The 24,625-nt window shown below is 37.8% G+C and overlaps 4 protein-coding genes across 23 annotated transcripts; 2 read left to right on the top strand and 2 right to left on the bottom strand.

Moving 5' to 3' along the window:
• The first annotated feature begins 223 nt into the window (after positions 1–223).
• On the top strand, positions 224–14,178 carry LOC100122789 (zinc finger CCCH domain-containing protein 18). Of its 17 annotated transcripts, none has more exons than XM_016989263.3 (12): positions 224–596; positions 2,451–2,891; positions 3,439–4,364; positions 4,651–5,191; positions 5,310–5,750; positions 7,080–7,133; positions 8,320–8,591; positions 8,707–9,114; positions 9,767–10,126; positions 11,753–11,842; positions 12,016–12,033; positions 12,592–14,178. In XM_016989263.3, exons 3-12 carry the CDS (start codon positions 3,487–3,489, stop codon positions 12,959–12,961), a joined length of 3,432 nt encoding a protein of 1,143 aa, XP_016844752.1. In that variant the 5' UTR covers positions 224–596; positions 2,451–2,891; positions 3,439–3,486; the 3' UTR covers positions 12,962–14,178. The 17 variants fall into 17 exon arrangements, with proteins under 17 accessions (XP_016844752.1, XP_032456604.1, XP_016844756.1 ...); XM_032600713.1 differs by having other exon boundaries at positions 2,415–2,891; XM_016989267.3 differs by lacking the exon at positions 2,451–2,891 and having other exon boundaries at positions 9,821–10,126.
• Positions 14,168–16,607, bottom strand: LOC100114680 (glucose-fructose oxidoreductase domain-containing protein 1). The gene is made up of 2 exons (XM_001607911.4): positions 15,481–16,607; positions 14,168–15,403 (listed from the first exon to the last, which is right to left on the bottom strand). The coding sequence occupies exons 1-2, from the start codon at positions 15,962–15,964 to the stop codon at positions 14,736–14,738; spliced, it is 1,152 nt and encodes a 383-aa protein (XP_001607961.1). The 5' UTR covers positions 15,965–16,607; the 3' UTR covers positions 14,168–14,735.
• Positions 16,204–17,284, top strand: LOC100122800 (ribosomal protein 63, mitochondrial). Its single transcript, XM_001606353.6, has 2 exons — positions 16,204–16,607; positions 16,939–17,284. Exons 1-2 carry the CDS (start codon positions 16,549–16,551, stop codon positions 17,201–17,203), a joined length of 324 nt encoding a protein of 107 aa, XP_001606403.1. The 5' UTR covers positions 16,204–16,548; the 3' UTR covers positions 17,204–17,284.
• Positions 17,161–24,606, bottom strand: LOC100122812 (apoptosis-inducing factor 3). Of its 4 annotated transcripts, XM_032600722.1 has the most exons (8): positions 24,481–24,506; positions 24,235–24,396; positions 22,762–22,916; positions 19,725–20,017; positions 18,670–19,354; positions 18,392–18,597; positions 18,095–18,308; positions 17,161–18,006 (listed from the first exon to the last, which is right to left on the bottom strand). In XM_032600722.1, exons 3-8 carry the CDS (start codon positions 22,895–22,897, stop codon positions 17,747–17,749), a joined length of 1,794 nt encoding a protein of 597 aa, XP_032456613.1. In that variant the 5' UTR covers positions 22,898–22,916; positions 24,235–24,396; positions 24,481–24,506; the 3' UTR covers positions 17,161–17,746. The 4 variants fall into 4 exon arrangements, with proteins under 4 accessions (XP_032456613.1, XP_031788126.1, XP_001606413.1 ...); XM_031932266.2 differs by lacking the exon at positions 24,481–24,506 and having other exon boundaries at positions 24,235–24,438; XM_001606363.6 differs by lacking the exon at positions 24,235–24,396 and having other exon boundaries at positions 17,238–18,006; positions 24,481–24,606.
• Positions 24,607–24,625: the final 19 nt, after the last annotated feature.

The raw sequence follows: 24,625 nt of genomic DNA, 5'->3' as shown, positions 1-24,625 counted from the left end.
AATTCGGCAGTGTTGCCAAACGATGGAAGAAAAAAAGTTGACAAAAAAAATTCACACCGCAGTTGGCCAGCCTGCCAGATAATCGCGAGAGTCGCGCGACGGCAGTGGGTAGTCGTCGGCGACGACGCGAACATCACTTGCAAGCGTTGCAAGCGACCACCAGCCATTGCCACCACGCTGGTCGCGGAGGAAACTTCCAGCCAAGAAGAGAGCGTGAAAATTAGCCTAGCCAAAATCGACCTGACGGCCAGCTTACTGTAGATAGTTTTCACGAACTGCGCCAGAAGAGAGAAAGAAGCCGGGAGTCGCGCATTGATCGCTTTGGCGGCGACGGCACGCTTTTGTCGTGTGTACATACCTATATATATTCGTGTGTGGATATATAGCGAGAGGAGGTCGTTGCAGAATTAATCGAAGAGGGGAAGAAACGCCCAGAGAGAGAGAGAGAGAGAGAGAGAGAGAGGAAGGATAGTAAGCTACTCAGTCGACGCCGAGTGGGCTTCGTCGACGGCTGCTTCTGAGCCTCAAGGACACTAGCACCAGGATAACGACGACGAAGCCGACAGAGAGACCACGAGTCGCCCGAATACATCAAGGTAACGTACTTAACCTATACAAGGCGAAAGGCAACGCGCTCCAAAAAAAGAGTCTAATCCCCCCTCCTCTCTCTCTCTCTCTTTCTCTCTATTTTTCTTTTTTTTCAACTTTCTGGCTATCTTTGAATGTTTATTTATTTGTTCGTGCGGTTGTATTTACACACGAGGTGCGCTTTTACACAGCCGTAGCTTCTTATAACCTATGTATATGTGTGTGTGTGTGTGTGTGTGGCTGTCTATTGGCTGTCTATTGAGTATATCGAGCGCGTGAATTTCCAGTTCTTTATGTATATAGGTATGCTCTTCGGCACTCCATATTACATGCCTGTCCTTATTTTCTCCGATTATCGCTCAAGTCTGTAGAAGATACGACGAAATACGCGTATGCATACGTAGAAAATGTAGTGCGATGCCTGTTCCCTTGCCCTATCTCTATACCTCTCCACACATGCATAATTTATGCTATGCATATACCTTACTGCCTGTGTATGTGTCTACTTGTATATAGGTACTCTTTGTGCAACAATAAGCAAACAACCACGCGAAAGAGGTGTAATACGCGGAGACGCGAGACGCGGAGGTATATACCTATATGTATATATATGCATGTATACCTACTCGCACCGTTTCCGTCTCTTATACGCGACTCTTTCTTTTGCCGAGAGTTTTAGACTAGTCTGCGTTTTGTTTTATGTATCGTATATCAGTTGCAGCAGTTTCTAGCTATCTCGGTATTCTCTTATTGCGGGATAGCGATGTCGGCTGACGTAACCTTTTTTTCTGACACTCTAGGAGTCTCCTTTAATGTTATTTTTTAGTTTTCTGGAGCAAGCTTTTTGTAAGGTATTGGATTAACGTCGCATCCTTTAGAGCTAGTAGTATTGCTTTCATCCTTACTCAAGAAATGATAAATACACAGTAAGGAGGAAATGATTAAACAAAAATGAAACTTTACCGTTTATGCAGCTCTGTTTTTTTAAAACCAATGTCAATATTATCTATTTGATTCTCCAAAAGAAAAACAGGTTCGAATCCACTTGAAGATGAGCAGGTAGTTGCTTTCACGGATATTTGATTTTCTTTTTTTTCAACTTTTTGTTCAATGCATTTTATACGTTTGAAAGACAATCATAACACTGTTTTTAATAATTGCATATTGAAATTCATGTCTGCATATCAGCACACGTAACTTCAGATCATTGATGGTATACACTCAGATTACATAATACAGGGACTTGGTGCAGTTATCTTGTCTGTGAATGAGAAACAACTATAGACTGCACAGTGGTTTATACTTTTCAGTAAGGGTTGAATTCCTTTTGTTCAATCTACAAGCCTAAGTACTGATAAAGCACTTTTTACTTAACTAACTTTGAGTATTAATAAAATATTGACAAAAAATTGGACAATTCATTACTACCCAATGTACAAGTTACTGTTTAAAAAATTGAACCCTTTGAACAAAATTGGCATAAATATGCATGATTTTTCAGATGCAGCGATAATTAACTTGGCACAGAGAATAATATGTACTAACCTCGAAATCGCAGTTTTAACAGTCATAATTCTAAGCATGCATAATTTTCATGCACTTCAACATACTTGGAGCATAAAAAAAAGTTTGTAGTTACCAACTGCTGCAACTGAACTATAATTATGATAGTTACCTGATTCAGCTTTTGCATGGTTGTGCTAGTCTTAATCTTCAATACCTGCAGCTTTCTGTGGTATACATATATCTATAGTATACATTCTAGAAAAATATATGCTATGTATAATATTCTCACTACTACTTTTTTCTCTGCTTTCTTAATACAGTCTATTTTTTCGCACGCCCAAAAATCATTCTTTCAGGTCAAAAGCGTTTGCTCGCTTTATAAAAAAAGAACAAAACAAACTACCTAGTGCAAAAAGTATATAAGTTTACAGTTTGCGTTTCGATATGTAATTGTAGTTTGTGTTGTGCTCTAGTTAAAAAGAAAAACAAAGTTTAAGTTTACTCTAAATTATAGTTTACCAAAAAAGGTTGAAAAAAAATGGCTGCAGCCAGCAAACCAAGTAAAGTTTGTAAGTCGCGAACAAGTTACCGGGAGAAAAGTTTTTTTGAAAATGTACGTGAGAGTCGAAGTAAAAAGTCTAAGTCCGTGTCAGTATCAGTAAATCGCAAGTTTAAGTTTTCGTGTTTGTTACGAGACTTAGCACGAGAAAAAGTTTCACGTGACCACATGCTCGTTGAAACATTTTCGTGCGTTACAACATCAAGAGCAAAACCCGCATGGGCTCTTATCGACACAGGTAAGCCCAGCCAGCCAGCGGCTGAGTATGGCTTTAAACAGTCATAGTTCAGTGAGTACATAAACTAGCCATTACCAAAACAAATAAAGAACAATTCAAAATTTAATTATTTCCAGCTCAAAGTCATAGATTGGATCATCCATCTAGTGGCTTTGTGCAGGGCATCACGTATTTAACACAGGTCGAACCCATTACTCATTGTTCTTCCCTGTTGAAAAAAATAGCTAAAAACCTGGTGATCATTCTCTCTTTGTTTTTAATTATTAAAATTCGTTCTGAATTTTGCAAAACAATGTATGGGCATTGCCAGATCATCAAATGTTCCGCGTGACTTCAATCATTTCAACAGTCCTAGTTCGCCAGTTTTTTGAGCCATCATTGCCATCATGATCATCATTTCATTCTCATCACATGAATAATCATTTACCAACAGCCATCCTTAAAAAAAAGCAAAAATATACTTGCTGATCTCTATGTTGATCCAGGGTGACAAAAGTGAAAACTCACCACGAGCTGTTTTTTCTAACTCTTTATGACTTGTTTCCAGGCTGAGTTAGCAGTTTAACTCTACAAGACACAAAGCCCAGCTGAGAAGATGTCGGACTCAGGCTCAGAAAGCTCATCTTCTGAGAGCAATAACGAAGAACGCCCTGGAGCCATTACTCCTGATGGCTCGGCTTCACTGCATTCCCGGGGTCGCTCCAAAACTCCGGACGGCAGCAGCTACCGCGGCTCTGGCCCCGCTTCTTCTGCCTCGGGCCCAGCCTCGCCGGCCTCAGGACCACCAGCCTCACCTCCATCTGGCCCGGCATCGCCGACCTCGGATCCGGCCTCTCCAGTTTCGGGTCCGGCCTCGCCTACCTCCGGTCCAGCCTCGCCACCTTCTGGTCCAGCATCGCCAACTTCAGGGCCAGCTTCACCTGCATCTGGTCCAGCATCGCCAACTTCGGGCCCAGCATCGCCAACTTCAGGCCCAGCATCGCCTGCTTCGGGCCCGGCATCGCCTGCCTCGGGTCCAGCTTCGCCTGCTTCAGGACCAGCCTCTCCTTCTTCGGCACCTGCCTCACCAGAAGAAGCGTATCCAAAGTCAGCAGGGTCATCACCTAAATTTCAAGAGCGTGACTATGATATCCCAGGTTCCCCAAAAGTAGAGGAAGAGGACGACGAAGAAGAAGGGGCCATCTCGGAGCGTAGCTCTTGTCCTCACTCGCCCAAGAACTTCCACTATGAGGAATCCGGGGACGAAGAACATCAACATCACGCGCACTCGGACGATGCGAGGTCGGTTCACTCGGGCGATGACAGGTCCAGTCCAGCATCTCCTAACTGTCCCCATATGGAGGATCCGGCTTCACCCATAGCGCAATACCATTCAGCACCTGCCTCGCCAACCTCTCAGCACAGCTTATCTAAGTCGCCCTATAACAAGAAGCCATACCGCTCGACACCTTCCCCGCCAGCTTCGCCTACTGGGTAAGATTAGGCAATACACGATAATAATTTTATTAGGATGTTGAATTAGCCGCAAGCTTGTATACGTTAATTGGGGTAAGTTTACTTACTTGGGGGAAACAGAATGGTTATTTTAGTACTCATGTCAATCAGTTTAGCTCTTTTTTTTTTTTAATAAAATAGTTATTTGAAATGCTTTTTTTATGATTTTAAATTATAAAAAATCTCGGATACTGATTTTTGTTTTTAATTAATAAATAAATAATAAATACGCAATTTGATGCTTATTTATACCGCGTTTCCTTAGTTCGGTTCACTTCAGTCCAAAATCAGGACGCAGCCCTACGACCAAGAAGCACAAGTCAAAGAAGAAAAAGAAGAAACACCCACGTTCGCCCTCACCTATGGATCATCTATCAGACGACATACCTGGAAGTCCACAGCTTTCTCATAGTGAGAATCTTTCAGAAGTTTCGGATCACGACAGCGTTGATGATGATTCTAGGAGGGGCAGAGCCATGAGAAAAAGAAAGAAGGCAATGTCCGAGGCAAACTCGAATGGACCTAGTATCGAGAAGCGCAAGGAAGAAGAGCGAAGAAGCGAAGAGAAGAACGCAGCTGCTACTTTGGCAGACGAATCCGAGCAATTGGATTTTGAAGCCGACGGCCAGTGGAAGGATGTCAAGGAGGACGGTGAAATGGAAGTGAAGGTGCCTAAAGAAATTAAGGAGACAAAAATACCTGAGAAAGAGAACAACGTGGAACCGAAAAGCAAAGAGGAAAAAGCTAAGGAGAAGGCTGAGAAAAAAGATAAGAAGAGCAAAGATAAGGAAAATGAGAAAGCAAAGGTGATTTATATATTTTTTTTTAATCCACAGCTGAAGTAGATTTTGTTATAACGAAATAGTCCGGGCGTTTAAATATAGGCACTCTATAAGTTAATACTATTCTTATTTACATTTATAGGGAAAAGCAAAAGATAAAGAATCAACTCGTGAAGCCGGCGAAATACACGATGACAAAGATGAGGATGGTGAGAAAGAATCTGAGTTGGAGGAAGGTGAGCTCAGTGATGGTGATGAGGCCCGACCTGAAGAGACCGAGCCTAGGCCAGTGTGTCGATTTTACAACCGCGGCCAGTGTACCTGGGGTGTAAGCTGCCGTTTTTTGCATCCGGGTGTCACTGACAAGGGCAACTACACAATGTTTGATATGGTGCGACCTATGGCCTATCCGCCACCACATGGACCAGCACCCCACGAGTTTAGGCCACACATCGAGAGACCGCCTATGGCAAGACCCCCAGTGCCATATGGACCGCCAATGCCTCATCACCCGCCAAAAGCTGCGCCCGACGAGGCTGTGTCCGAGAGCGCTTGGGAGCGCGGACTCAGGCACGCCAAGGAGGTTAGTGCACGACCCTTGCTCAAAATCAGCTTTTTGTCGATCTTTTGGGATGAGTTGTCACGGGTTTTTTGCTGCTGAATTCGATCTTGATATGTCGATCGAGTACAAAAATCTTTAACCGTGCACCGATTGTTCGTGTTTGTGTAGTCATCTTTGTTTTTTTTCCTTCAAGTTTTTGCATTAGCTTTCTGGATTGTTTATAATACGATGTATTTTGCATGAGCATCAATTTAAAAATTTAAAACATGAGATTGAATTCACTACTTTGCGAACCTTATGTGGCTGTTTATTGTTTATCTGAATTTTTTCAATATTAGCTGACTATCTGGGAACTTTAAAGGGTTCTTTTAATTTTGTATGATTTTTAGTACAATAATTTAAAAGACCAAAGTTCATATCAAGACCGGATTTTGTTGTCCCATCTTTATTTCTAATCTTATCTTATCAGTTTTTACTTTATCATTCATTTTCTTAGTAACTTTAAGAAAAAGAAAGTTATCAGCTAGTTTGATGATCAAGATAACTTTGACTTATAATAAGTTTAGTATTTTTATAATTTATATATTTTAAGGTATTAATGTAAGTAATATTTTAAGATTAATATAATAATGATGATGATAATATTAATAATAAAAATGATAACGTTCTTTTTTGCAAAGTTTTTTGCAAATTTCAGTTTTTTACATATTTACATTTTGTACGTATTGTTTTAAGTTTTGTAAATGCTACTTTTATTTCAAATGTAAATAGTAAAAATCTTATTATTAAACAGTAAAAAAAGTGTTAAAGTCACTTAGAATTAAATTGTTGGTATGCAAATTATGCAAGTGTTATGTGCAAGTTTTTCGTACAATGACATCTTAAGCTATATCACACGTACAATGGCCACAAAATGTAAGTGACACCTTAACCAATTTTAATATTAGAAGTTCACATAATTTTGCTCATTCATGATTGAAGTCTTCACTAAATTAATTTATTTTATTATTAAAGTAAGTTTTACATTACAAGATTTTGAAAATTATTGAAAACTCCCGTTTTGACTTTTTAGTTCCATGAGTATAGCCAAATGTTTGCGAAACTAAAAAAGTGATTTACTAGTTATTAATTATTAACTAAGTAATTATAAATTGTGATGTAAAAGATGGTTCAAAATCGTAAAACTATATGTTTTGAAGTAGCAAGTTAATTTGTTCATTATATTATTTGTGCAATTTATTTTAATTGATTTTTATGTTAAAGATTTTTCAATAATACAGATAAATCTAAATTTTTGATTGATTTGTCATATTAGATTTGCAATTTTGAATTTATAAATTTTTACTTTAGATGCGTAGTCGGCGACCTGCAAAATGGAAGGGACAGCAAATTTTAAAACTACTTGTAAGATAATCTTGTTAAAGTAGAGAAATAATTATTTCTTACGTAAATTAAGCTCGTTCTGAAAATCAATACTTTCACACCCCCTTAACATAATTATCATAGTTGGCAAAATCTTGTTAAGTGCCCTCAATTATATCAATGAAGCAATAGAATTTGAAGATGACGTGCAATAGAAACACGACAGCACGTGGTTAGTTTACAGATGTGGCGTGATAACAAAATAGAAAAATCCAGCCTTTTAGCAATTAAAAGCATGGAACAAATCAATACTTTGAATTGTCTTCCAAACTCAATATTTCTATAGCTCAAATTTTATTACATGTGCATGATTATCTGAACTATATGAATATTAAAGAAAATTCTTATCTATTAGTGATTCATTTAGCTGCACTTACATATTGTTAAATTAGAAACAAAATAATTATTTATGGTAAAAATGTGCAAGTTGAAACTCGAAACCTAACGATCATATGTACATGTTTTAAAGCTTAAGTTATTTGAAAAAGATCACACTTAATGATACTTTGAATTTTTGATGAAATAATTGACATAATTTTTGAAAAATATTTTTTTCATAAAAAATCTATTAATCAACTTGAAATTTTCTTATGAATATGTAGATACGAATTTTAAAAGTCGGGTCTTTTCATTAAATTTGGAATATATTTGATAATTTTTTATAAGACAAACAAGTATGCTTATCACTCTGCATATAAAACGAAAACCAAATCGATAATTATGTCATGCATTTAAAAAATAGTATGAAATATTACTAATATTTAGATAATTGAGGGGGTGATTAGAGTAACGGGATGCAAAATTACGAGTCAATTTTTAGCTGATATAATATTACATTTCTACATTTCTATCTAACAACATCACTTCAAATGCGAACGCGAAAAATCTGACACGTTTAAGCTCGTATTGAATCATATGCTTTGACTCCAAAAGCAATATCACCCTTGGCATGAATCCGAAACAAAGTTGCTAACCTCATTATAATTTTCCTCTCATCTAGATTACTTTTCAGATAAAGTCTCATCTAAAAATTGACTCGTATAACTCCTTGTGATCGCATTATACTAATACGAAAAATACTACTTTCTCTATCTATCTATCTATCTCTCTTTCTTTCGCGCCCCGAGTTATGCCCGCCGTTTTAAACCTATTTCTCGCTCGCTTGCAGATGATGCGGAAGGCTAACAAACGGAAGGAAACTGACATGGACTTTGAGGAAAAGAAGATGAATTTAGGTCTAGGCCAAGACGACTTGGACCGTGAAGCCGGTTACTACGTCAGGCCGGCCAGTCCCGAACCACCTACCGAGAGGTGGCCGCCGCAGCGCGAACCACCACCACCACCTACCAGACGAGGAGCACCAAGGGTAACCCCGGATTACTATGCAGAAGAACCCGAGCCATACTATCACGGCGGAGGTCCACCGCCTGAACATTACAGGTTTGTTTCGTTACTAGAAGTTAAAGGCTTTTTCTCGTGTTGAGCGATTGTATAAATGTTTTGCAAGTGCGCGTATGAAGGATCAAAACTAATCAGAAATTTTCAAATTTTATAGGAGGGTGCATTATAAAGAAGGACGCGGTCCCCCTCCTCCTCCTGAGTATCGCGAGCGCGTCGACTATCACATGGTGCCTCGCGGTACTCCTCACTCGATCTCACCTTCTCCACATCCTCCAGATCCACGCGAGCGCGAGTATTATCGCAGCAGTGGTTCTAGCAGCAAGTACGAGAAGAAGCACAAGCGTCCGTCTCGCGAGGTTATAGTCGAGCGCATACCTACCTCGGCGAAGACTTATCGCGAAGAAGATATAGTACCGGTAGAGCGTGGTAGAGGTGACGAATGGGCTGATCCCTGGATGAGGCGCAAGTCCCCTGGAAGCTTGAGAAGAAGACACGGCACTTCGTCCAGCAGAAGATCCAGAAAGCAGTCTTATTCCTCGGGCTCGTCCTATTCTTCATCGAGGTTTGTGCAAAAACCGTTGCTTTATCGGCTTATTCGCTTTTTCTTTAGTTACGTTATCCGGCTGTCCTTCAAACTTTTTTATTTTTGCATGCTAATAGGGGGCTTCTCTCATTGGCTTTTTTATCGGGAAGTCGGTGTACTCGAGTTGTTATCAAACATTAGTACCGAATTTTAGACGATTTGTAATATTTGCACGTTCTACTACTGATGCTTGATGAAAAATATCCTCGAGTATCCGAATTTTTAAATATGTGATTCGGCTCTAATAACCGTGCTTTTAGAGTATAAATTGAAAGCAGAACTAATTGTATATTTTAATGAATTGCCTAGAGATTTCAACTCAAATGTAAATTGCACTAAAGATTAAACTGCAAGCTTGGGTGGAAGTGGCTCATACTTATATGATTCTAACAACACACTAATATGCTTGATTGTTTAAAGTTTGCATTTTGCGTTATGATTCGGCTAACTACTAAAATCTTGTCAATTCTCTATACCTAATTCTATACTCTGTTTCTTTAAGGCAAACGTAACTCGTAGCAAGCAATAACCAAATCAATCTAACCGACTAATAATAAAAACAATGAAAAAGTCAGTAGAAAAAAGAGCCTCTCACGAAGGAAAAAACACCGTTTTTTTAACCTTTTTTTAGCTCTAGCCGTAGCTCGAGTCGCACTAGCTACAGTTCTTATGAATCCGTCTCCAGGTCCCGTTCCCCATCTCCCCCCTCCAGGTCCAGAGTCAGCAGCAAGAAAATCCCACCACCCTCCCCGCCCCCGAGCTCGCTGCCTTCATCGCATCATCGTAGTGGTGGTGCAGCTGCGGCGATGCTAATGAACCCACCGGCACCCTCACCACGAGGTTCTTCCAAATTGACCTCCTCACCATCGGTGCATCGTCGGGCTCTCAATCCACCGGCACCAAGTCCACTTATCAGCAGCAGCCAAGCAAAGAGAACCGCGCTCGCCGCAGCAGCCGTTGCTAAGGTTATCAAGAGCCACTCTAGGTCTAGGTGAGTTATCGACTTCAACTACCATCGATATTTGATGTGCTGATGTTGGCTTTGCAAAAGAGCCACTTTCACTTAAAACAATAGGCATGAGTAATCTCTAGGTGTTAAGGTTCGTACGAATGAATTGAAATCTGTGGTATAAAAAATACTGATTTCGTTATCGAAAAAGTCGTGTTTTTTTGTTTTATCAAGCATACAGTGTTCATCCAGTATTTGTCTTCACAGTGAGCGTGTTGCTTGTTACTTGAATATATATGATTTTATCAAGGGTATACATACAGCATGAAAGAGCTTATATTTTTGCTGCTCAAAATAAGTATTATACTCAACCAAATTCGTAGTTGCGTCAAATAATTTTGTTTGTTCAAAGAAAAAATTAATCAATATATTTTTAATCATATTGCAGGAACTTCCACCTGTACATTCACGTTTTCTGAACAAACAAAATGCGTGCTCTTGCGCAGTTTAATCTAAATTCGTAGATGCATTGATAACAGTACTTTGATCATATAATTTTATTCGTTTTTCATCCTACATGTCACCTAATTGTGCAATGCATGTGTACATTAATATTTTCAAGTCCTATATTATTTACGTATGCTGCACCTCAAAATAGTACAAATATGTTTTTTCCAATACCTTAATTTTTCAACAATATTGTAATTCAGCGTTCATAATTTTCTTCATTATTATTTCATCCTTACTATTTTACAAATTGTTTTATGTATTATAGTAGAATATCACAAGCTTTTTATTTTTTGTTGATATTTTACAAACAGTTTCATCAAAGCATTCCATCATCATGCCATAAGCTTCTCATTTATTAATATGTTACAATTTCTTTTAAAGAATAATATGCCGCAATTAAAATTATTGGGCTTCTTCATTTAAGCTTTGAAATTGATTGATATAGTAAAATTGAAATTTAGAGTTGTTACAATACTGATGTCAACTTATATGAATCATTACTGTTATCAAGTTACTGTTCTAATGGCGCGTTCTACGTGTACAAAAAAAATATATGATAATTAATGGATACATGCACGACTAGTAAAGATATGTAAACATTTTTTTATTATTTTGAATCATATTTCATTGCAAAAGTATGATTTGAAGAAACTTTTTATATACATTTTATATGCTTACAGTTTACTACATTTTAAGCTTCTTATACATAATAAAACCTTGTAGAATATCCTGCATATTTCGTAGGAACATTGGAATAGAAATGAATTTAAACCATAGCATATTTTAAAATAATGAACAAATGAGTACATAGACTATAGATCTTCCCGATTTCTTGCATCAGCAACCTTTATATAGCGCATCCTCAGAGCGTCAATGTAACAACTCATTAGTTAGACCCTTGTAATTCAATTCAAACAAATACTTTTGTATTAGTTATTACACCTCCCTCTTCTTTGTAAATGACAATATTTTGTTTATCACAGATGCGTTTTTTGCACGCTTTTCATTTAAACTATTATTTCAACGCATCAACGCAATTTCCATACGAACGTATCCATTTGTATTTACAATTGCATGCAATCGTGCAAATATTTTTGAGTTTACGGCTCTAACGACGTTCTCATCGGTTGCTTTCAAAGAATTCTGATGTCCCTTTAGGTTGCTGCAAGAAATTGGGGATCGTAAGACGTTGTTATGGAACGCATACTTGTCAGGGCTCGATGTTGGCAGTGACAAGCAGTCTGACACGTAATTTTTTTATTGAATAATAAACACCCCCCGTTCCTACTTAAATAATTATTAATAATTTGTACTCTGCATGACATAACGTGAAGTAAATTTTTTATCATCGTTATCAATTCTGAACATTTCATTGAACAATGATCTAAAAAATAATTTTTTTTTTCTTGCAATCACGAAAGAAGAGAGAAACTAAAGCGGTAAGCCGATTCTTTAATCACATAAGTGATCGTATCTATTGTAGTTGGCACTCTGTCTATTGAGAAAAGAAAAATGAGTTATATAAGCTTTTTTCTCTACGCAATTGAAAAGTGCATTGTTGGAATATACTAGAAAATTTCGAAAATGAAATGGGTTTATGTTGGTCTTTTCGGAATTTTAAGGCTATAGTTTACTTTATACTTCATTCATAATTGAATAATTTTTCTACCTTCCAATGTTTGAAGTCAAACTATATCTCGAATATAGTTTCAAGAACTATAATGTGGCTATCAGAGATTGTGAAACGATTTAGTACTTCGACTGTTAATATTACTGTCCATTAATTATGAAAAATTTATGTCTTTAATGGAATAGCTATCAAGACTAAAATTTGGTTAATTTTATAGTTCTATTGACAGGTGATCATGAAGATAATTTAATCAAGTATTATTAAAAAAAATCTGCATGATCACTTCTCCGCTAAGTAGTATAATGCTCCAATTGAAAAATAATAAAAATAACAATTTTATCTTTAATCGCACGTTTTTACTTTACAGGTCCTCTCAGAGCAGCTCAGGCTCGGACAGCAGCGGCAGTTCCTCGGATTCCTCGGACTCATCGTACTCGTCGTCTTCCTCAGCGGAGGTTCGTCGCCGCAAGATCACCTCACCTCTCGGTCGCAAAGACTTGAAGGAGGTACTGAAGCTTAGCGCCTCGAAGCTAAAGCAGCACGCCGTTGCTGCTGTTGCAAAAAAGATTGAGCGCAGCTCTTCGATAGCCGGCAAAAAGCGATCAATCGAATCACCACCTTTGGACAAGGCTGCAAAAGCAAAGGCCGCGAAAAATGCTAGTACCAGGCGCGAGGAACTGCTCAAGCAACTTAAAGCCGTCGAGGACGCCATTGCCAGGAAACGCTCCAAAGTCTGAGGAATTAATACGAAGAAAAGAAGCTGCCTCTCATAGTGTTGTTCGCGAGGGTGAACGCCCCTTTTCGTCCTATGATCTTTTTAGCGGGGTGAAGGGGAGGGGGGGGGTAATGTCAGTGGCAATAACGACGCATAATCGTATACACCAGGTATAGTGTCATGTGCGCTGTATGAATGTTTTCTATATATATTACGATTACGAATATGTACTACACATCATCGCCTGGTGAGATTAGAAGAAAATATGTGAGAATGAGTATCGCGGCATAAACTGGAATACAACCGCCTGGATTTTTCGCCGCCTTCTATCGATGCACGATTAATTGCTATATGTTTTTATCGTTTGTTTATTGATTAAAATTCAATAGTCGGTTATAATAGCTGCCATTGGAGCGTACGTCGTCTCCGAGATCATCCCCCGATTGTGCGAAACTTCATGACATAAAGCGAGCGCGCTTCTTTTTACATTCACTACGATTGTTCACACTCCAATTTTACGTGTGCATGCATGCACATTCAAAACGCGAGAATTTTTCCACTTTGATAAGTGCGAGAGCGCTTCCCTCACGAGATATGTGGTAGTGATATCGTGTCGAGAATATAAAGAAGTTCAGAATGAATTTTTTGCCAACCGTGCACGGGGGCTTTGAATTTGATGTTCTTAATTTTCGGCTAGAAATTAAGGAACTTCTTCGACCTGTCGAGCTATTTACTTGTATACTATGAACAGAAATTTGGACAATTTCGGATTTTATTGTTTACCTTCTCTCCGATAACTAATGGATAAGTGTAGTTGATCCTTTCGATTGTAATTTAGATGAGACGGAAAAAATGCTTTATTACACATCCAGGCCCGCTTGGTAGAACGATTGTTTATACTTTAGTTTCAAGAGTAAATCGTAATGTATAAAGCAAAGGAGTTGTTTTATGTATCACGTGTGTGCACTTAAGCTCAATTAAGTTTTACGTTGCTACAAAAATTTATTTCTTTGTAAAAAAATATTTGCAACAAATACCTCTTAAGGATAATAAATAATTTTGTAAAAGAGACATCGATTGTTTACAATATTTATTCCGTAATTGTTTTTGTATTTTTTGCAATACCAAATATAAGTACATTTATTCTTCAAAATATTGTTGCTTAGTCTCTAGTTTTGATGAAGCGTTAGAAATGAGTATCTTTTTGTAAAAAAAATAAACTGGAAACTTAAATACAAACATAAGTATTTATTTTACTAAATGTAAATATAAATATCAAAAACTTTAAAATATGTCGCTGGTTTTGCACTAGTCTAAAAATATTTAACTGCTCAAAATTTTCTTCTCGTTAATTGAAGCATTCATTTTGAACAAGCGTAATATTTTATAAAGTATACAAATATTCCCACTAGACGCATTCAAACGAGCATGGAAGTGCTTTCTCATATGTGAAATCATTTATGAGTCTCGACCGGAATGACTCCTTCAACCTCTTAATTAACGATATGCTGTTTCACAAACCAACGATTTTGCTCTTCAAGATGTTAAGTGTCAATTGTTGAGTATATTTTTTAGTCTTACGTTTTTTATTTAAAATTGTATTATGTACAATAATTTTGTTCGGCGTGGCACTGAACATATTTTAGAATTAACTTTTAAGTTTATATGATGAAATGTATCCTAAAATCTAATCAGTTAAGTCTTAAATAGTTAGTTCAGTATTACAAACTAGAAGTTGATTTGGATACAAAATACTTTTGTAAATATTACAGCATACATAAAAACAGTATAGGAATTTAAATAGAAATGGCAGTGGCTCTAACAGCTGCACTGAGTAAAGGATTTGGATCTGGCTCCTCTGTCATGATGGTAACTTTAACCCACTCCCTGTGTTTGCTACTTCTTTTCAGTGCATCAATTACAGCCTGGACATACAAACCATCTTCAAATGTCGCAGCTCTGGATACTGGTTCCTTTATCCATCCTCGCTTATCTTCTACAGGTTGAAATGCTTCACGCAATGCATCTATCATTTTATGTAAACCCTTGATATATGGACGAGGAATAAAATCTGCTATAGATGACTCTTGAACATTTTCTACATCTAAATGCAAAGCTTCTTCCTGTTGTCCTCTACAGCCATGTAAGTCACCACTCTTCACCACAAGATGACCATTAGGACCACAGATCAAAACTTCCTGGGATAATTGGCCTTGCAAATGGTTACTTAAAGTGGCTGTTACCAATGTACCTTCATTTAATTCCATTTGGAAACAACAAAAATCTGGAGATGTTATCTGCCTAATGCCATTGATGTGTTTTGTTGTTTGAGTAAAAGTTCTCACAACAGCATGAACTCTCACTGCTCTTTGATTTGTAACATAGGAAATTAGGTCTATCACATGACTGCCAACTAGAGCCAAGATTCCACCGCCCATTATTTCATCACATAACCAGTCATACCCTACAATAAATTTGATAAAAATAAATATTTTAAAAAGCAATGTAAAAAATAAAGTACCATAGCAGAAGAATACAAACCATCTCTTACAAGACTTCCCATCTGCACCCGAACATCGATTATAGAAACAGGTCCTCCAAGATACCCTTCCTCAATTTCTCTTTTCATTTTTATAAAAGCAGGAAGGAAACGTAGACTATGATTGACAATACTTATTAGTGAAGGATAATACTGAGCAGCCTTAACCATTTTCAATGCTTCACTTTGACTCAATCCTGCTGGCTTATCACATACAACATGTTTTCCTATTCCTAAAGCTTTGACAGCAATCTGTGCATGCAAATTTGGTGAGCACATGATGAATATAAGATCCACATCTCGCCTCAAGAGGACATCGTCGATCCTGCTTGTGTAAAAGGGTATTTCCAGATCCGAAGCCACTTCAGAGGCTTCAGCAATAGTTCGACCCCAGATGGCTTCAATCTTGAAGCCCTTCTCCCTTAGAAAGGGAATAAATATTCGAACCACACTTCCAGTTCCAAAAACTCCTATGCCAGGTAACATTTTGTATTTTTTCTAAGTTTACAACTAATTAATAGAGAGACTGGAATATTCACTGGGTTTTTGGAAACGACGTTTACAAAGATGAGAGTTATTACTTCACCTTCACTTATGTAGGTCTAATTAAGGCATTTTGGGGGCTTTCATTTTATACCAGTTGTATATGTATGTACACGTATTCGTTAGGTAAATTTTGCAGTTTCTGTGCAGTGTAGAGTAAAAGACAAAATTTTCTTTCTTAGAACCATTATTAGGCAATTGCAGACGACTGCTGTGACACTGCACTAAGTGTTTATGAATACGGATCTAATTATTTATATCTATGCACGGTAAGGTAAACCATAATATTGGTTATGTTTTCGTCGATCGTCACTCGATTCGTCATTTCATTATTGTATCACTCACGGACTCACTATAGTCATGGCCCATCATTAATGGTATGTTATTCAGTAATACCAAATTCGATACATAAAGATATGAAATGTGGAACAATGTTACCAACATCCAGGACTGGCATAGTTAGTCAGTCTAGTACACCGTCTCTGCAGTGAAAATTCTTTGATATAAAAAAATAAAAACTATCGAAAATGAGGTTGTCAGCGATTCTTTTTTTCGGCAAAAAGCCCCATGGATTCAAATACAGAGGGTAAGTAGTAGACATAATTTAGAACTGTTTTATTTATTTATTTTCTTAAACACTTCTACGACCTAACCTTCATTTTCGAAAATTAATTATTTTCTTTATTAATGTCTTTGTTAATAAAGTTGTTAAAAATTATCTTAGAGTCTATCTTATTTTAGAGAACAAATCAATTGTTAATTTGACAAAACCTGTAGTTCAAACAGTATGAGATACATAAAGACAATTTATACATGATATCAGTGTACTATAACACTTTGTTGGATATTAGTTATTTTAAATACAAAATCATGCATGTGAATTAATAGTAATCTAAGAGTTGATTGATTTATTGTAGAAAGAACCGTGTTGTCAAAGAAATCAAACCAAAGGAGCTTAACCAATTGAAAATAGACTACGAGAGAACAGACCAAAACATGCTGTATTTACGTCATCCATACTTGACTGTAGAACAATCTCATGGACACATGAAAGATTTTAAAATGGCTGAAATGCAAACTTTTTGGGATAACATAAACAAACCAAAGAATGAGCGATTTTCACAACATGTCACTTTACCAGAAAGGTTAATTCATTTAAAAGTTACCAATGCATGGGAGTAGACTAGGATTTAACATGTTTAAATAAGCAAATATATTGTGTATATGTCAATTAATTAAATATATTAAAATACTTTCAACATCTTCAGTATCTTTTTTTGATACCACATACAACTTTAGTTATTTAGAAACACATTTGATTAGTTTCTGGTCTATTGTCTTATGTTGTAATAGCCACAACATGATTTGATTGTAAATTATATATAAATACCTGCAAAAGTGCAAATAAATTATATCTTACAAAATACTGGTGAGAAACAAATTATCACTTAAGTTAACAATTTTTTTTTTCTAATATAATTCACAAGCTTGTGGAAAAGCATTGAGTTATTATCTTTTTTACAATGCTTTTGCTATTCGAAGAGGACAGAGGTGTACAAAATCTTTATAGAGAATCTTGGTCCCACGCTCGTAACATGGACAAATCAATTTAAATCTTGGATTTGATCATAAAATTAGCACCATCAACTTGAATTCTTTGATCACCTAAGCAGTTTGTTCAGTAATTTCAAAATGTAATCAGCAAAATTCAAATTTTAATATTTATCATTGTTGCGTCTGAGTGTCTGGTTTGATAGAAGCTTGAAGATCCTTTGGTTTGCTGCGTATCCAACCAATTGGATCCTTCTCAACTTCCTCTTCTGTTAAGGATTTACCTTCGTAGAGTAAGTTTGCAAAATCGGCCACAATCGGATCCCTACCTACACTGCTCATGGCTATAACTTTGCCATCCTTAAAGTAATACGCGAAAAATTTGAAATCTTCCAAAGATCCATGAACTTTGATTCTTTCTGGTGTACCGTATCCTGAATTATATCAAAAGAATAAAATTGATCATGCGGAATAAATTTACAAGCTGAAAAGTTGTAAATATTATGCAACTGTAATTCTCACCAGCATAACGATAGCTTTTTCCAAATAACGTTGTCCAAAAGAAAGGCACAGCCTGCAATGGTGTCACTTTTTTGCAAATATTTATCGCTGCTATTTTCCCATGATAATGGGCTAAGGGGTAGTGTCCAATTGTTGCTGAGATTCCAGCAGAGTAAATTGGTGCATATGCGATGTCACCTCCAGCATAGACATTTGGTACGTTTGTTCTCAGATACTAAAGCAAATTAATATTATTTTATTGATTTGATTTTTTGAGATTCACAGATATTGAATTCTTGTGTCTAGGTGCTTACATACCTTGTCTACTTCTATACTGCCATCATCTAACATTGTTACCCCTGAATCTTTCATCCAGTCGGTGTACAGAGTTGAACCAATACCTAATATAACAATATCAGCTGGTAACTGTCTTCCATCTTTTAGCTCAACTTTGCTTACAACATCTGGATGATCTTCCCTTGGTATAAATTTGTCAATACCACTGTCAGATATGAATTTAATTCCTAAAATAATTAAGACAATATTAATAATGGCAAAATTGTAATATTTTGAAAAAATTGAGTACAAAAATTCACCTTTGCTTTCAAATTCCTTCCTCACTCTATTTCCTATTTCTTCGCCAAATACAGACTTGAATGGTGTAGGAGATCGTCCAATTACTGTTACCGATGCAACTTTGTCTATGCAATAAGCCGCGGCTTCCATACCAACAAATCCCAAGCCAAAGCACACAACATGCTTATCGCTTCCTAGTTCTTTATTTACACCTTGGGAATCTGTGTAATCTCTCATCACATAAATATTCTTTAAATTTACCCCTGGAAAATCTGGTCTCTTGGGTTTGCAGCCTGTGGCTATAAATAAGTGGTTATAGTGCAACTCTTCGCCATCACTCAGAGTAACTATCTGTCTGTTTACATTCAAGCTAATTGCAGCATTTCCCAATTTAGTTTCAATATTGTGTTCGTTGTAGAAAGACTGAGGCCTCAATAAAGCTTTCTGTACATCAAAATCTATGGTTTTAGAAACCTTAACTCGATCATAAGGTAGAACATCTTCTCTGCAAACCATCAGTATACGTCCCTGGAAACCCTCTTGCCTGAGAGTTTCAACGCAAGTGGCACCTGCAGGTCCTCCACCGACTACAACAACAGTTTCGGGATAATTTTGTTTCAGTTTGCACATGCCCTTTGTTCTCTTGTTAGCCAAAAGTTCTGAGCGCTTTGCCCTGACTCTGATTTGGCCATCACCAACAGAGACCTATAAGTGAAAGTTCAATCCATTACTATTTTATTTTTTATCAATACGGGATATTACTGTAATATGAGATGGATAGAGAAAATTTTTTGCTCAAATACTATAAATAGAATCTGCTTGGCACGTTTAACATTTAAACTTGACATGCATAATACTTTATGAACTTGAAACTTGATATCCCTGAATAATTGCTATGCTATTTTATGCAATCATTAACTGAATGATCAAGAGCTATAAACCTACATAAATTTATAATTTCAACGTGCATATTGATTTGATTTTAATATCATTCTTCAGTTTCTACATCTCTACAAATGAAGAATTTATGACTCCAATGATGAATAAAAAAATAAATATCGAATGCTTGATATACTTTGTAGCACGGCAGAGAATCTAGTCCAGGGTAATCCTCGATATCTCCATTCTTGATGTTGAAGCAAGCTCCGTGCCAGGGACACCTGACTCTTCCCTCTCCCAAAGCTCCGGTATGCAACAAGGCACCATAGTGCGTACACTTGGTGCCAATAGCATGCAGCTCTCCTTTCTGCTTGATCAGCAATATCTTGCCTCCTTCCTCGCCAAGAGGAAGAGTCTTCATCTCGTTTTCTTGGATGTCCGTCTCCTTGCAGACAACATCTTCGATGTAGTCTGTATTCTCTGTCTTACCTTGAATCAGGACAAACAAAAGGGTGCGTAAACTCTTTTAATTCTCTCACTCAGCATAGCGGACTCACGAGCACAGTTACAACTGGGAACATTGGCACGTGTGGATTTTTTATTGACTTTCCTAGGCGAACAAGCTGGACTGTTTTCGTTGCTCCTTCTCTTGTCTGACATTCTGGTCTATGACCACTGGGAAATTTTTTAGAGAAGTGAGAGGCTGGAGCTCCAATTCGAAAGTCCCTTTGGTATTACAAAACGATGTAAACCGAGGCGAAAGTGCACGCGACTAAGGACAATACATCATAATCAAGGCCTCGCGGTGCCGCTCAAATATAATACTTTCACAATGTCGAGTCCCACCTGACCGTAACCTCTCGATTCAACAACCGACTCCAATTTCTCAATTCCATCGATCGCTATTATAATAGGTCCAACGAATATAGACTTCCTATAGAAGAACGGTTCTGGGTTAAAATGGGGGGACGAAAGCTTGGGTAACAGGCCGTTAGTTCTGTTACCCAACCGCTCGGCGGCGCCACCTATGAGTTTCCTACAGCTTGGCGCGCATATGAGCACGCACAAGCAGACGATTCATCATTCATGCAGTATATTATGTAAAATATACTTTTTAACAATAATGAAAGTAAATAAATGACAAGAAAATGAATAATGAGTGTGTAAGGAGGTTTTACAAAAGTATTGGTTGCGACAACCATATTTTTCTGACTAGGAAAAAACCGCGAAAACGCAGCTCCTGTCAGTTTCCCGCTCGATCCTGCTGTGTAAACAGCGCGAAGAGAGCTTTACCGCAGTCTCTGTGTTTGTTGGTCATTGTAGTCGACAGTTTACAGATTTTTTTTGCAACAAATAGCGATAAATAATAGTAGTGAATAGGGAAGTACATCGTTCTAGTTTCGTGAGATTTTTTTGGATAGGTTTATCGTGTTTAGCGAAGAAGATTTCGTGGTCAGCATGTCGCCTCCACGTGCACTTTGTGTCTACACCGATTGTGGAACATCGAAGGCAAAAAATCCTGATTTGACCTTTCACAGATTTCCCAGTGATGAGATACGGTAAATCTGTTTATCACGAGTGTTATTAGAGTAAATAAATGTGAAAATTCAGTAATCAGAGGTTATAATAACGTCCGAAATTCATGAAAATCTTTATACATTAGTAAAAGTTTCAGATGTAGATAAATTAAAGGAAAATTGCAGAAATAAACAAATAATTTGATGATTATCAAGGTAAAAAGTCTATACAAAACATTTTTAACGAGAAATTTGGTTTTTTTGTACCAAAAATAGTGATGGTTTTGGATTTCAATTTTTTGCATGAAATGTAAATAATTTATGTGTATCATCATCGCCATTCCTACACCTATGCTTTCCTTTTATCCTATCCTTTTCCTGATGGAAGAAAACTTAGCCACCTTCCCGATTGGTTTCCATCGAATAATATTAGTTTGATTGTTTTTATTTTGATGGCTGTTTTTAATTATAAACAAACTAATATTAACTAAGAGCAAGTATCCCGATTTATTGTTTTTACGCACACTGTAGCGAAAATTAAATTTTAAGTATCACGTAATAATTAAACTATTATACACTATTACAATTTTCATAGTGCGTCACATATAATATTTATTTATTATTTACATCTACGCTGCTATTATTTAATTTTATAACATTCATGTAGCAAGGAGATTGACATTCGGCTGACTTGACGACTGCAAGCTTAAAATTTGAATGGCGCCGTGAGAGTGAGAGAGACAGCACGATAGAAATTGATGGCTGCCGCCATCTCGCGGAGCGTACCGAACTATCGCTTTCCGTCCCCTCGCCGCTATACGAACCGTTCCCAGATAACAACGTGTCGGCACAGAGACGTCCCCGTGACGGCACGAGATGGCGGCATCCACGACAGCACGTGACGTCCAGCTGCCGCAGCACAGAGACGGCACGTGACGGCACGGCGAGACAGCACGACGTGCCGTCTCTGTGCCGTCTCTGTGCCAGCAGAAAACGCTACCGGCGGGGAGCGATTTTATCGCATATAAAAATAATGCTAAATAAAAATTAGTTAGAACGCATAACTAAGCATCTACATCATAAATAATTAATAAATTTTGTTATATAGTATAAAAAAAATTTTATGTAAGAAAAAAAAATCTGCCGGGTGTAGGGCTGGAACTCACGATCTTTGGATCAGAAGTCCGAAGCTCTAGCCTCTGAGCCACAACTCTTCTTACAATTTGATGCACAATTGCACCTAATAATCATCGCTAATAATTAGAATTATGTAATAAAATAATGTTTAAATGTAATTCGGTTTGGAGAGAATAAAAAAAGTAATAAATGTATGCTCTTTACTAATTAAAGTCCATAATTATTAATAATGCAACATTCTGAGCACGCGGCACGCGTGCTGTCGCTGTGCAGTCTCTGTGCCGTCGCGTACAGACGCCTAGGTCGAGACAGCAACTGGACGGCACAGTGACAGCACGACGTGCGGCACGTCAAGAGCATGCTCTGCAAAAAAACGCCCGCCAGATGTCCCCGCTTGATAGCACAGAGACGGCACACGGACAGCACGCCGTGCGGCACAACAAGTCTCGGTGGAGACAGCACGTGCTGTTATCTGGGTTCTTCTATATGAAGTCTATATTCGTTGATAGGTCATAGGAAAAACAAAAGAAACAACAGCTTCGGCCTTTGAAATTCGCGCGTCTAGCAGATGACACATACCTGCAGCTTGTTTGCACTGGCCATTACCAGCCGGTCGATCATCGCCGTTGGACCTGCTGGAGAAGGACTCGGACGAGCGGACCTTACTGGTGTTGATGTGCTTCGGTGAGAAGCTCTTGCAGTTGCTGCCGCCCATGACTCCTGACAAGCCGTGACTGCAACGTGTGTTACGTTTATAATTAGTATTATTTCTGGGAATTCGACTGATGACTAATATGCGTCAGCCGAGAACGAAAAAAGGAGACACGGGCGCATAATTATATCGATCCGATCCAACTCGCAGCAGACGCCTACAGGTGTGTGCATCATGTGTTAGGTATATATTATAGCAGAAGATAAGAATAAGAGTCGTCCGCTAGATTCACGTAGATCGATAAGGTTTACTGCCGAGGCGATTTTAAAAATCGGTGACCACAGATTACTAGAGATCCGGATTTTTTTACCCTACGCGAGACGCTGCACACGTATTAGAGTTTGTTATATCGTGGGTTATAATGTCGTGGGTTTTTTTTTAATTGCAGGCGAAGCCAGTTTTACGGCGAGCGCGGAATCTATTTCAAGGACGCGCGCCACTGCGGCTTTCCTTATACATATATATTGTATTCGTAGAAGTGTTATTATAGGTTTTTTATGTAGTGAATTTTTATTTTTTACTGTGTGCTCTGAGAATCGTGTATGCCTGGGTGATTTGTAGTAATCTCGGATCGACGACCAAGTCATTTCCTCGACGGATTTTTATCGGCGATTAATAGTTGCAGTGAACGAACGCGTTCAATCGAGTGGATGATATTATGGATGTGACATTGGATGACACTATACAATGTTACACTTAAAAAAAATAGCAAACAGCGATACGTTATTCTAAGGTGATCTTCAAAGCGAAAATCAAATATTTGATGTGCCGCGGTATTACACACTTCATCGCGCTCGTCGAGAAAATTATGCATTATTTAAAAAAAGAATTATGAATCACGAGTGCGTCACTTCTCTTTCTGAGAGGAAAGTAGGTAATTCCAGCAATTCTGGAAAGATATAAAGATAATAACGTAAGGCCGCCGCGCAATTAAACACACACACACACATCGCTAGAGAAAAATGTAATAACGCAGTATTGGCATTTTCCTTTCTGAAATCGCTAGTAAATTTCGAAAGCGTCTTTTCCTCTCGATAAAATATCACTCGATCAAGCGGTTTATTTCGCGCGCGCTGTATCGCGGCGCAACTATAACATTTGCATAAAACGCAATGAACCTTCGCAGCCGGCGATAAATCTTCGGGATTAAAAATCCACAGCCGCTTATTAACAATGCCTTGCTCGGCCGTTATTCTCCGACTAAATTAACCGAACGCTCGAATATGTACACATAAGGATCTATGCAGTTAGTCTTGTTACCCAATAAGCGACTGGATACCCGTGCACTTTTTTTTCATACTCTTTCGCGCGAACTAAAAAGCTCTGGTAATTTCACTTACGTAAATCTACAATATTTAATTTATCGATGTAGCAGCAGTAACACACATGTGAAAGAGATACAGATACGCCTTGATTTAACTTCACTCGCGGTACAACTTTTATCCGCTCTCGGGCTAATCGAACAAGGTGTCAGACATGATGGATTCGTTTCAAAAAGCGACCTGTTACACACACGCCTTACAGGATGTATAATGCTCCCGTACGATACATACATATAGATATATGAAAATTGCGGATATACTCACGCTGCAGGAAGCGATTGGTGAACGACTGCCGAGGAGAGCTTGAGTTACGTGCGTCCCCGTGCGCAGCTTGTCGCGTGAAAAAGTGAAAGGAAGTGAACGATATAGCACGTACATTATAGTGGGGTATACAAGGCAGCCGTCTTTA

The sequence above is a fragment of the Nasonia vitripennis genome, chromosome 5 (assembly GCF_009193385.2).
Source record: "Nasonia vitripennis strain AsymCx chromosome 5, Nvit_psr_1.1, whole genome shotgun sequence".
Lineage (NCBI taxonomy): Eukaryota > Metazoa > Arthropoda > Insecta > Hymenoptera > Pteromalidae > Nasonia > Nasonia vitripennis.
Note: the sequence above shows the minus strand (reverse complement) of the source record. Positions and strands in the feature narration are given on the sequence as shown.

Bases quoted from the DNA above. Each gene is read 5' to 3' on its own strand.
- LOC100122789 (XM_016989262.3), top strand. From the start codon at position 3,487: ATGTCGGACTCAGGCTCAGAAAGCTCATCTTCTGAGAGCAATAACGAA. The intron at 4,365-4,650 runs GTAAGATTAGGC...GCGTTTCCTTAG, and splicing joins CCGCCAGCTTCGCCTACTGG to TTCGGTTCACTTCAGTCCAA. The intron at 7,134-8,319 runs GTAAGATAATCT...GCTCGCTTGCAG, and splicing joins AGCAAATTTTAAAACTACTT to ATGATGCGGAAGGCTAACAA.
- LOC100114680 (XM_001607911.4), bottom strand. From the start codon at position 15,964: ATGTTACCTGGCATAGGAGTTTTTGGAACTGGAAGTGTGGTTCGAATA. The intron at 15,404-15,480 runs GTTTGTATTCTT...AATTTATTGTAG, and splicing joins GGGAAGTCTTGTAAGAGATG to GGTATGACTGGTTATGTGAT.
- LOC100122800 (XM_001606353.6), top strand. From the start codon at position 16,549: ATGAGGTTGTCAGCGATTCTTTTTTTCGGCAAAAAGCCCCATGGATTC. The intron at 16,608-16,938 runs GTAAGTAGTAGA...GATTTATTGTAG, and splicing joins CATGGATTCAAATACAGAGG to AAAGAACCGTGTTGTCAAAG.
- LOC100122812 (XM_001606363.6), bottom strand. From the start codon at position 22,897: ATGGGCGGCAGCAACTGCAAGAGCTTCTCACCGAAGCACATCAACACC. The intron at 18,309-18,391 runs GTATGTAAGCAC...AATTTGCTTTAG, and splicing joins GCAGTATAGAAGTAGACAAG to TATCTGAGAACAAACGTACC. The intron at 18,007-18,094 runs GTGAGAATTACA...GATATAATTCAG, and splicing joins AAAAAGCTATCGTTATGCTG to GATACGGTACACCAGAAAGA.